The following is a 12497-nucleotide window of genomic DNA, read 5'->3' as shown; positions in this document are numbered from 1 at the left end:
GTAAAACTCAACCTTGGGTATGCTAGCAATACTCAATCCACAGAATGAAAGCTCTAAATCCACCTTTATCTTTTATAAACATTTGATGGCTAAATACAGAACATAAACTCATCTGTACTATGTTATTGAGATGTTTAACCTCAGCAGATGTGTTAAAAGTTCACATCTTTTGTATTCATGCGCAATGGAAAGTTTTATTTATTTGTTTATATATTGCCTGACGTCCTGTTCGAGAATTTTTCACTCATGTACAGACGTCACCAGCTGTAGGTGAAGTACCACAAATTTAGACCCATGTTTAGTAGTAGTGAGGGTTTTTTTTATCGTGCCAAAGCCTAAAGTGACAAGGGGCCTCCGTTTTTAAAGTTATATTCGAAAGACCCTTCACTTCCACTTCTAATGCCGGACGCTTGGTTAAGGAATAATCCTACCTATGTTAAACTTATGTGGAAGTCAGTCATTATGACGATGCAGTATACATGTACCTCCTTAAACTTCTTGGGTTTGACACAGTGCTGGGATGGAAAATCAAACTCGGGGTATCTCGGTTACGAGCGAAAACCACCAGGCTCTCGCGCGACGTGTGGGATTGGAGGACCAAACAGACATGCAATGTTAATTGTGCGGTTTCTTGAGTTCGTTTTTATTGTAGTTCTACTCAAGGACTCGCAGTGGGGATGCATGAAAAATGTTTACATCTTCAAGTTCTTATACTGGAGTACATTTTTCAAAGAAATGAAGTTCAGTTTTGAAAATACACGAGGGCATGAACGTCGATGCTTTACGCCAGCATACGTCATAACGCGCGTTAGCGCTTCATGAAAAGTGTGCAGCGTTGGCTGTTCATGCATACATACATACATATCCAACACGATCCCTCATTGGTTAAAGCGGTTTTTTTTTCGAAACCGTGAGGTCGAGAGTTCAAGCCCTACGACGTAAACGTATGTAGTGATCGAATGCTCCTTCGCCAAAAACTCGACAGTTACAAATGAGAGTCACGGGTCTTTCGGATATGACCTTTACAAATGGAGGTCACGTGTCGTAGAGGCATTTGCATGATACCTCATTGGTACGCCCCGGAGTGCTAAGCATAGGTCTGTGATACTTCACCTACAGCTGGTGACGTCTATATCGTGAAAAACTCTCGATGGGACGTAAAACAAACGTACGTACACACTTTATGCATCTGTTCTGGAATTTTTGTAAACAAAATAATTTTTTCGCAATTGATCTTCATCTCATGAAAGGCAACTTTACAGTGCAAGATTATTACAATTAAATCATTTTTTCAAATATACTCATTATTTTGACAAGTAAACTGCTACAAAATGTTATGTATAGTCAACAAAACAGATGTTGAAGAAGACTAAGTTGTAGATATCGGGTCTAGTCCCATTGTCATATATTAGACGACAAAAGGCGTTGAAATAAACACATGTTATTGAAATAAGTTAGTAAATTCCTTATTTCATTTTATATATAGGAACTCTTCAATATCAGGATATAAAGAATTCCACCATAAGAGTCTTCATTCGAACAAAAAATTTAGTGACTGTTTTATTTTGAGATTTTCATACCTAGTCGGTAAGCAAAAATTAATAGTGATAGAGAGTTATTTCAACATTCAAATCCCTTATTTGAAGCGAACAGCCGTGTCACCTAAATGCCACATCAATTGCTATGAAAGTGAATTTCCAGATATGAATTATTAAGGACTGCTACGGGATTCGATGAAGTATCCAGCCGAGCCGAATCTCAGCCGAGATTAAGAGAAACCACAAGAGACACCAAATCTTTGACCTGATATACTCATGATAAACAAAGACATCAAAATATCTTGTTTTATATATTCATGATACAGACATCAAAATATCTTGCATACTTGATATAGTCATGATACATAAACATCAAAATTTCTGATCTGATATATAATAATCATAGTATACAGAGATACAATCTACATAAAAGCCATGAAATCTCTAACTGAAATACAATCTACACACAAACCACAAAATCTCTACGTGAAATATATAATCTACACACAAACCACGAAATCTCTAACTGAAATACTCTACATAAAAACACGAAAGCTCTAATTATAAGTATACGAAATCTCTAATTATAAGTACACGAAATCTCTAAGTGAATTATAATCTACACACAAACCACGAAATCTCTACGTGAAATATATAATCTACACACAAACCACGAAATCGCTAACTGAAATACTCTACATAAAAACACGAAATCTCTAATTATAAGTATACGAAATCTCTAAGTGAATTATAATCTACACACAAACCACGAAATCTCTACGTGCAATATAATCTACATACACACCACGAAATCTCTAACAACTCCCATAAGAGTTTCCGTCGTCCAACACTGATTATGTACACACGGTTTTGAACAAATTAACTGTGTAGTGTGTATTTAAAGCAACACGAGCTGTAACTGACGGTAAATGAATTAAAATATAAAAGAACAAATAGAATAATATAATTATTTGTGATTGAATATACATAATCTCATTGAATCAGAGTGGATCTGAAGCAATAAACTTGTCAAATCAGCTGAAAATATCGATTAATCAATTATTATCTTCCTGCCAGCAATTCCTATTCGTAATTTCCTATTTGTATTGACCTCGGAGGTCACCAGTTCCGAAACCTGCGGAAGAGAGGTACTGCGCAATTGTCAGATTATCGAAAATACCAATCATTGCATTGTCAAAATTTCATTTGAGTGGTACATTTGCGTAATTATTACTTTCGTACACTTATAGTACGTTAAAATCATTTAAAACAAACGAAACGTCTATTTATTCACGTCGGTTTCCCTCTTCGTATGACCTCGGTCTCAGCAACCCGATTATGTTCGGCACTCATCGTTCCCTTGTCCGAGTACACGATGATTGCGTCCGAGGCTATGGCGGTTTATACGAAACACTCATGATAGGTACATGTATAGTCTCAGCAATATTCCCTGGTTTGTTTTGCTCAATTTTGCATCAGATCTTGGAGATTGTATTAGTTATATCGATAAGTATTAATTGGTGCATATTTGGGTAGTTGAAAAATACCGCCAGGTACAGCTTGTATTGCTTTCAAGCGAATAAGATGAGGGGTTGTTAGTCATCTATTACCTTAGACGAAAAAACAATATTCTAGTTGGGATTATGAAATCCTTATAAACAAGTTTGGAATGAATAGAACATTTCTATAGGAGTAACAAATTCATACGTTGTATGCGAGGATGTACTTTTGGTTAAAACCATTCTGCGATTTATAACATTTTCTTTAGTCAGTGAAGAAAGTAAGACGGCAACCATGCATGACTCGCTACAATAATGATGGCAACCATGCATGACTCGCTACATGATGCATATGTAGATTCTCTGTGTAAATCTTAACAATGTCATTTATCCCTGTTCCGCAGAATTAGAAAATATTTACCCATGCATTCTAGACAGTAATTTTATAATACATGTATATTACCCTGTCTGAATTATGGTATTGTTATACAAACTGGGGATACGGCCCTGCATCTAAGATTGACTGAGTTTGTAAATTAAAGAAAAAGAGCAGCTAGAATCGGCTTAGATGTTTCCTATAATGCACCCTCAATACCATTTTGAAAGGCTGTCTACGATAGAACTATGCAAATGGCTATGGATGGACATGTCTAAGAATTTCATGAAACTTGGTATATATTCTCTACAGGATGGCTTACCATTTCTTATTCAGCAACTTTAAATAAATACATTATATTCTGTTGTCTAAATCTTCACGTGGTTTGATATCAGATCGTACGAGTGAACGTTTTCATTTCGAATGTGTATAAAATTTAAATCATGATTTTTGTCTATACCAAAACACTAAACCATGGACATTCAAATACTCATTTCAGTAATGTGGAATGTGTTATATATTTTAAGATGTTGACCAACATCCTCATCTGTCTTAAACAAATTACCACGATACTTACTGTAACCCAAAGAAATTACTCACGTGTCTATTTATAATGTGTTGTTTTTCATAAATCAATGATGTAATATTTCACTGTCATTCGCAATTGTAGTATGTGAAAGAAGGCGTTGGTTGGGGGAGGGGGTGGGTGGGGGTGGAGGGAGACTGGTTCCCTTTTCTTAATCTATTTATCTTGTATAACTAAACTGTTTCTTGTATCATTATTGTCATTACATACTCATCCATGTATTTTATTTAAGTTTATTTACACTTCTCTGTGTACATGTATATAACCATCTGTTTGTGTACATGTACATTAAAATGTAAGTATGAAAAAAAATACATTCACTGAGATACATTTCTGAGGAATCCGATTCTCCTATATTTAGTTTATAGACAAATGAGAAATGCTGCAATACAATATTGAAAAGAGCTAATTTCAATAGAAACTTAGTAATCTAATAATATCAGGTGAACTCTTATCATATTTACACGATTATAAAGAATTTTTACAAACCAGATCAACACCTTAATGAAGTCAGACTTGACAGAAAAATTATATACCAGCACATCTGAAGTCTAAATTATCCTCTTTAAATCTTCGTTGACAACAAAAAATTATTTTGCTTCACATTCTTAAAAAAGTGATTCATAACTATGTGTCAAAATTTCTTCAGCACACATCGCAATATCAAAACATTTGGTTTTCCCTTCAACTCCGACAATATTTCTACTGCAAAAATCGCCCAGAAGACGCCTTCAAGCACTTTGCACTGCATTTGAGAGCGTTGAAAAACGCGTTTAATTAAAATTGAGTTTGACGAATTTCAATTGAATATTTACACAATTCTGTCTGCACACATTAAACCTTCAGCGCCAAGGGAAAATAGTAACAATGTTGCTTTGTACTTAGACATTCTTTTGAATATCTTCCCAAATCACGTGATCCAACCTCAACGACAAAGAGAGGTTAATGGAAATGTTGGGGGGAAAATTAGGGAGACAAAATTGATAAACTCGAGAGTGCAGAAAATGAAAAGCAAGTATTATGATACTCAACATTAATAGTGAAAATAGTGAAGCAAATTGATAAATGTGCATCTCGTACATGAAATTGAGACTTCTAAAATTTCTATTATCAGTTTTTATTTGGACAAATTACTAGTGCATTAAAAAGCCGCATTATCAAAATTCCTGCAATCAATAGAAATCATTTTCCCGATTTTGGAATCCGCTCTATCTTTATTTTAATCAAGCCACCAGAAAGTTTATTTTCGTTGATGACGTATTCCTAAATTGAACATATGAAATATCTTTAGTGGCAAATCATAATGCATTTACGAAAACGTTTGAAATTGATAGAATTTGCGGTAGGTGAAAATTACACTTAGGGCCACCAATGAGGCCATTTGTTATGCTAACTTTTGTTAAAATAGAATAATTATGATATCACTAAATCTACTGTGAAAATGATATGCTTTAAAATGATTTAAAATGTATCTATGATCATTTCATCTGTTCTGTAAATCGAGACATGAATAATGAAATTATGTTATCATATTTTAATGAGAGTTTAGCCTTTTTCTTGGAGAGGAATAAAGAAAAAATATAGCTGTTTGATTTGATTAATTACAAAAATTCTCCTTGATTTAAAAATCATTAAGCAAAAGCATTTTAAGTAACTATTTTCTCTGTGCGGCGGCTGTAATTACGGATTAAAGGGGAGTTTTCTCGCCACTTGATACCAACCTCCTCTTCCTCTCTCGCACACAGTCAATCATCTCGCGAGAAAACAGCCTCCTCCAATAGGAGGCGGGATAGTATAACAACTCGGATAATGCGCGTAGCAGAAGAGGGCGGGACGAGACAAATTAAATGTATACACTGTTCGTGACATGGGACACTGAGGAACGTGTATTTTGAGATGAACAAATGTTTGGAAACTAATATACACACTTATTAAAGAGAGATGGCTGCTACGGTGTTAGGGGTAAGTGTCCAGTGTCTAAATCATACTTCTGAGAATTTTTTTTTCAATAATTTCTGTAAGTTTCTGAGACATTTCGTACGTGTTCTTGAGACGTGACCTTCCGGAGTATTCTGGTGAGCTTCGTTAGAAATGCGTTTTAGCGTATGGATTTTCTTAGGATAATGATAGTGTCATAGGAAGACTCTGCTGAAATTTTCTCTAAGATTATAGACTCTTCTAGAACATAATTGACTTTATACTTGGAAATAGAAGAATTCTCCCGAGTTTGATCGATGCGTATTTATTAAATTCTTTTAACCAGCGAAGGTGATGATGAATAAGTCTCGAATTTCTCTTTGCTAGTTTTAGCTTAGTTGAACACTAATAAACGAATCGAAGCTCAATAATCTGTAGAAGAAAAAAAACTTGGAATAAAAAGAAACGGTAAGAAGGAGGAAATAGTTTTACAACACCTCCAGTTAATGAAATATACATGGATGTCTTTCATGTCTTTTCTTTTTAAAAGTCGATAATTGCTGGATTTCTTTGCATCAATTGGAAAATACGGGTATTGGGTGCTAGATAGTTAAGATTTAAACTCTTGTGTTTTCTTCCGAATTTATCTTTGGAAATCTATACTTGTTCAGAAGATAACAAAATCCCATTTATTTTTATCGAACTTCGAAGTCTTCTTCAATTTCAAAACACACAAAGCCCAAGATCAACTTTTTTTGGTGAAAATTTCTTATGTAAAAGTTATCTTTAAATTTTATATTTCTTTTCGGTGTAAAGATAATCATTTCAATATCAAATAACTTTAATCAGAATTACAGCAAATTGTCAGCATATTATTGCTTAATCTTCCCCTATTTTCAGAAATCAAGTTGTATCGACGCATCTAGAAGTATTCTGTGACACTTAAATATCGTTAATTAAGTAACCTTGTAAAGGAAAATTACAAAAGTTATAATAACGCGAAATTCATGCACGTACTGGGGGAGTATACACAGACTATATTCTACATATACCCGCGAGCTCAGCAATTGATATATATTTCATATTCATTAGACTTTCCTGACTCTGATAAGCATTCAAAAAATCAGCTGATCAAATGATCGAATTTTGAAATGATTTTATCCGTTTGTTACTCAATAAGAATCCGCTTTTTGTATGTAGCGAAAGGTGGGGACATTGTCAACATCAGATCGTTGTTTAACTTTTTCTTTGAGAATTTTCTGCTTTGCACGCGAACAATACGTTACGTTCACGGGTTATCGTCAAACGTTGCCTTAATTAACAGAGGGTTAAACATGCTTCATTACTTCCTTTTAACAGAATATTACGTTTGCTGTCTTAACCATCCTTTTTAACTTCTTTCTTCGCCGATTGACTGGATTTAGTTACTTCAGTACTTTAGTAAAGACTAATTATTTTATTAGTTATTTCTCAGTTTAATTTAACGTTACATGTACCGAATTTTAGTTCGTTGAGAATAATAACGTTTTAATATATAATATTCTTGAATTTGGTTTTCGCATTATGCATAACCTAGTTTCAAGATGAAAAAGAAAAACAATTTTATTCGTTTATACATTAATTCATATATACAATATATGTTTATATACTATTAGTACTTTGAAAAATAGATAAGGGGAAACATTTCGATGAAATGGCTAATTAATACTAGCAAAAACAATCTTTCTCGACTGTTCCAAAAGTCAAAGAAAGCATACAGTGCCACACTAAATATATTAACCAGTGAATATAATATCTTTATTATCAGGCAAGACAATTAATGATTTATTTAAAACATCATTCCCTCATAAATCCTGATGTATGTTTCCGCGGGGTAGGGCTGATAATGATTCCAATCTGTGGGCCACCATTATAACTGTTATCGGTGTAAGATCAATCGGAACTCGCGTGAATCAGACCCCAGTCTTATCGCTCCCTTAGTCTTTCACTGCATGGGTGTTACCTATTGTAACAGCTTTGTGGTAACTTTTAGCAACTTATTTCGTAAAGCTCAGTCATTCTAAATAAATAAGATGAAAATGTGGGGAAGAAAAACATGTATTCTATGTAGGATGCGTGAAGAGTTTGGGGCATATTCTTCTTTGATCTCAAAATTAGATGTCAAATACATGCTGACTACATTCAAGCAGAATATCGTAATCAAAATCGCGAGTGAAATCCATCGACCAGATTATCTAATGTATAGATATCATTAGATTTGATTGTTTGATCTCTTCGTTAATTTTGAGAAAGAAGAAATCAACACATGGTAGTAATGTTTTGGTAGATAATAAGATGTTGTGAAGATGTTCCTGGTGGGTTTTGTTATGGTGGTACCGAGTCTAACCGAAGCGCGTGTTATAATGTGTTGCGGGTACATCTGTAAAATCAAGTTAGTTTGTATCTTTAAAATGCATATAATATACTTTTAGAAAAATGGTGTTAAATAATGATAAAATCCCATATCACTGTCTACTAAGGTCGTATTGTTACGAATGAAATTGTGAATTTTGATTTATTTCCCCCCAAGAGTTATTGATTTGATTTTACATCGATTACAGTAGCAACACTCTGCTCATAGTGGTCACGTGGCTTTTGTTTGATTTTTGTTTTAAGGGAAGGTTATTTAAGGCGAAATTTTAATGACCAATATGGGTTTCTATAAATGACTTTGAGAATTTAAAAACAAAAGTTATGTGAATTCAGTTATACTTTCGTCAATATTTTAAAAACCATTTCATCAAAATAATTTTCAATTCAAGGGGTACATGACATACATCGTTGCAATTTCCATGGATTCCTTTGATGCAAAATATGTTATTTTAACAAAGAAGCGATTGGTACTAATCGTGTTTTTCACCTGACTGTATTAGCCTTTGGATGACTCACCTTGAATCGAATTTCCTACGAGTTTTCTTCAAAACAGGTGCGAGGATCGCCGTTTGATTTACTAGGTGTCGTATTATTAATACTGCAGTGTGTCCCAAGTTATTTTGGAATAGAAAATTGATAGCATGTGGTCCTGAATATGACTGAGAATAAAAGTAATTATCAATGAATGGAAATTGGTTTTCTCTTAAATATTATTTGTATTCTAGTTTTCACACCAATGAAACCAAGAAAAATGGATTTCCAAAAATGCATATCATCAATTGATAAGGATGTTTGAAATTTTCATTTTATATACGCCAGATTTCACAACCATAAAGCTTCACAGAGAATACGATGATCTATGTCGTAAAAAAGAATATCAGATTGTTGGAAGAATGTGAATTGTTTCGATTACTGAATCAACAAATGATCAATATGCGTGCTCGTAAATATCTGCTCTATATGTATTTTAGTATCTATCTCTTTCCTACAGTAAAAAACAAACAAGTTCTTGTCTCTGCCAGTTTGGACCCCGAATTTAGCATATCTAATCAAGTTAATATTTCAAGTATACTTGAAACACTTTTCCACCAAAACTTCCCCATGCAAGTCGATCTCGGGACTTTTATTTTATTTTTGAGAATGATTGGGAAACCTTCGATCGATGAATAGGGTGTTTTCGGCGATACAAGGGTGACTTTTCAATACGTTGCATCCCCGCTGTGACAGTGCCATGTTTTCCTTTGACAAAGTTTAAATCCGATTACTCTTTAGAAAATCCCGTTTTGCATTCAAGAGGGGAACATCTCATTTAAACGTTACAGGTCAATGATTTTTCTTTGAAGATTCTTCGTGTATTTGCATATTATTACAATTCTGCACAAATAATTCGGTTTCTTGATGGAAGTTTTAGAAGTTTACTATCAAGTCTAATGCAAAGTTATGAGCTATTTGTCCATTTTCATTTCCATCTAACACGTGTTGGTCTTTAGAGAAGCTTTTCTCACAATGTTATGTTTGGTAAATTCACTGGAACATATGTCTCTCTAAATTGAGGATACCTAATTTTCCTCCCAAAATTCATAAAGAACGCATTGGATAAGGATAAAATTTTGTATTAAAAAACATGTAATGTATCATGCTAAATTAGACTGATTCTCTTATTTCAGGACCCCTATCACATCGGGGGAGCCCCTTTAGCGATGCTAGCTGCCCAGTGCAATAAATTAGACAGATGTCCTTCTCCTCTTGGCAATTCTTCGCTGAATAAAGGTTTCCATCCCTGGAAGAGACCGGTTACAGCGGTGACGGCTCCGGACCCCATGACGTTTTCATCACAAAGAATCCCAGGATTAAACGGAAATATGTCCACATCCGGTTTGAACTACAACCGTGTTCCAATAACTTCCGTTAGTTCAGCCAGTGGAGGTGGTGATTGGCTACATCAGTCGCCTGTTTCTCAGCACTCAAACGATACCCCTTCTCCTACTTATCCTCCAAAAATGTACTCAGAAAACTGTATGAGTGGTTCCGTTCTCGGAAACATGTACTCACGATTACCGACAACCATGAGTAGTCATCCTTACGATTCCTGGTCCCTTAACTTGACACATCATTCAACGGTAAAGGATGTAAATACACCGACAAATACGACTGCCTCGTGGTGGGACATGCATTCGAATCATAATTCTTGGTACCCGGACATCCCCGGCTCTTCTCCCGGAATACACTCCACCTTGCCTTCAAATTACTCCAATTCAGACTATAGTTTAACTCACCCATTAGGGTCCTCAGCGAATCCGTATCTTGCAAGTAATCAGCATTTGCTATCGGAAACATATAAAAGCATGTTTCCATCACAAACTGATATTGGTGCTAATTCAATGAATCAATTTTTACCCAGGCCCGTTCTTTCAAATGTGACTGCTGCTTCAAAGTCTCAGAGACGCTTGGCAGGCAGAGCCACATGTGACTGTCCTAACTGTCAAGAAGCAGAGCGACTTGGACCGGCTGCTGCTCACCTGCGAAAAAAGGCAATGCACAGTTGCCACATTCCGGGATGTGGAAAGGTATATGGGAAAACTTCTCACCTGAAGGCACATTTACGCTGGCATACTGGAGAGAGGCCCTTTGTCTGCAACTGGTTATTCTGTGGGAAACGATTCACACGGTCAGATGAGCTTCAGCGTCATTTAAGAACACATACGGGCGAAAAACGTTTTGCGTGTCCGGTTTGCAACAAACGCTTCATGAGGAGTGATCATTTGAGTAAACACACAAAAACGCATAATTGTGGCGAAGGCAAAAAGTCGGAGAGCAACTCGGACTCTGATACCAGCAACGACAAACCAGCAAGTGCGCCGGGAAATGGCAAAAAATAAACAGTCGCATGAAACTCTGCAAAGAAACGAAAGAATATGTGAGGAAACTTGTAAATATTATGCATTGATTGCATACAAGGTGTGTTTTTATTAAAAATCACATTAGCTAAATGAAGGGTCACATCAATTGAGAGTGGTCTTCCATATATATATAGTTATTCTACTTTTGCTGTATACAAGTCTGATTCATATACATCTCAACATATCTGTGACCATGACAATTTCATTTTTCTTAAGAGAACGACAATCATGATATTACTTCGAGGTGTGTTCGAAAAGTCCTTTTGCTTTAGAAGTATTGATATTCTTGATGATTAGATTTTATATTGTTTTGATGTGTGAGGTTCTAGCACTTACAGTTGATTATATTAGGAATATATTTAGTGTACATTTGGGAATGTTGATATATGCAATAAATATGACAAAAATATCAAAATCTTTTCTTTTAATTTTAAGAAATATGGTTTATGGCAGAGAGAGGTTACAGAAACAAGATGAGAAAGTAACTATGCATTTTAAGATAATTATAATATCATATCGTCCCACCGAAAAATGAATTATTCAAAGAAAAACTCTGTATATATCAATTACATGTATAAAGTAATTTCAAAATGTCTTTTTTTTAAGATTATGAATTTTAGAATTTTCAAAATGTTTTTTCAGAGCTCTTCTTAATCATATACATGCAAACTTGATTGTATAAAATCGAATATATCCAATGGGGAGTTCTGCTGTAATTTCATAATGAATGTTTGAAAATATTCATACTTTAATGCTATTCAGAGAAATGCTTTTCCAAATCATTTTCTTGATTTTCTTTCTTTTTTGATTTAAACAAAAATCGAGAATTCTTCTTACCCCGCCATATATTTATCCACAGATATATATGTCTTTGTTTTGCCTATTATGTCCAAGATAATATAAATGAATTTATATATGTATTTTACATGTTGACAAATGCATCTTTCAAAAACTCCATTATAAAATGTCATTTTTTATATATGATTTTCTGACGAATCGACACAGAAGATCTGACAAGTCGACATTAACCATTCGGTACAATGTCAGTCGACATAAACATCTGAGAAGTGGCCATAAAATCTGGAAAAGTCGACATGATTATCTGACAAGTCGACATAATATATGTCACCATATAACAACATGACTGGCCATAATAGACAGGATTATGTGCATAAAGTTGCACCGTGCAAACATTTACTATTGCTGTAGATATTGGACATCGCTACTCCCCCTTATTAATTGATATCTACTATTGCTGTAGATATTGGA

General features: G+C 34.6%; 1 protein-coding gene across 1 annotated transcript; it reads left to right on the top strand.

Annotated features, from left to right (window-relative positions):
* Positions 1–5715: 5715 nt before the first annotated feature.
* Positions 5716–11635, top strand: LOC125681248 (transcription factor Sp9-like). Its single transcript, XM_048921257.2, has 2 exons — positions 5716–5961; positions 9996–11635. The coding sequence occupies exons 1-2, from the start codon at positions 5941–5943 to the stop codon at positions 11205–11207; spliced, it is 1233 nt and encodes a 410-aa protein (XP_048777214.1). The 5' UTR covers positions 5716–5940; the 3' UTR covers positions 11208–11635.
* The last annotated feature ends 862 nt before the right edge of the window (positions 11636–12497 follow it).

Source organism: Ostrea edulis, chromosome 2 (genome assembly GCF_947568905.1).
Source record: "Ostrea edulis chromosome 2, xbOstEdul1.1, whole genome shotgun sequence".
Lineage (NCBI taxonomy): Eukaryota > Metazoa > Mollusca > Bivalvia > Ostreida > Ostreidae > Ostrea > Ostrea edulis.
This window is presented reverse-complemented; position numbering and strand designations above follow the sequence as displayed.

What these genes read in the sequence shown, in the direction of transcription:
- LOC125681248 (XM_048921257.2), top strand. Translation starts at nt 5,941, where the DNA reads ATGGCTGCTACGGTGTTAGGG. An exon ending in TGGCTGCTACGGTGTTAGGG is followed by an intron (nt 5,962 to 9,995) that starts GTAAGTGTCCAG and finishes CTCTTATTTCAG; the next exon opens with GACCCCTATCACATCGGGGG.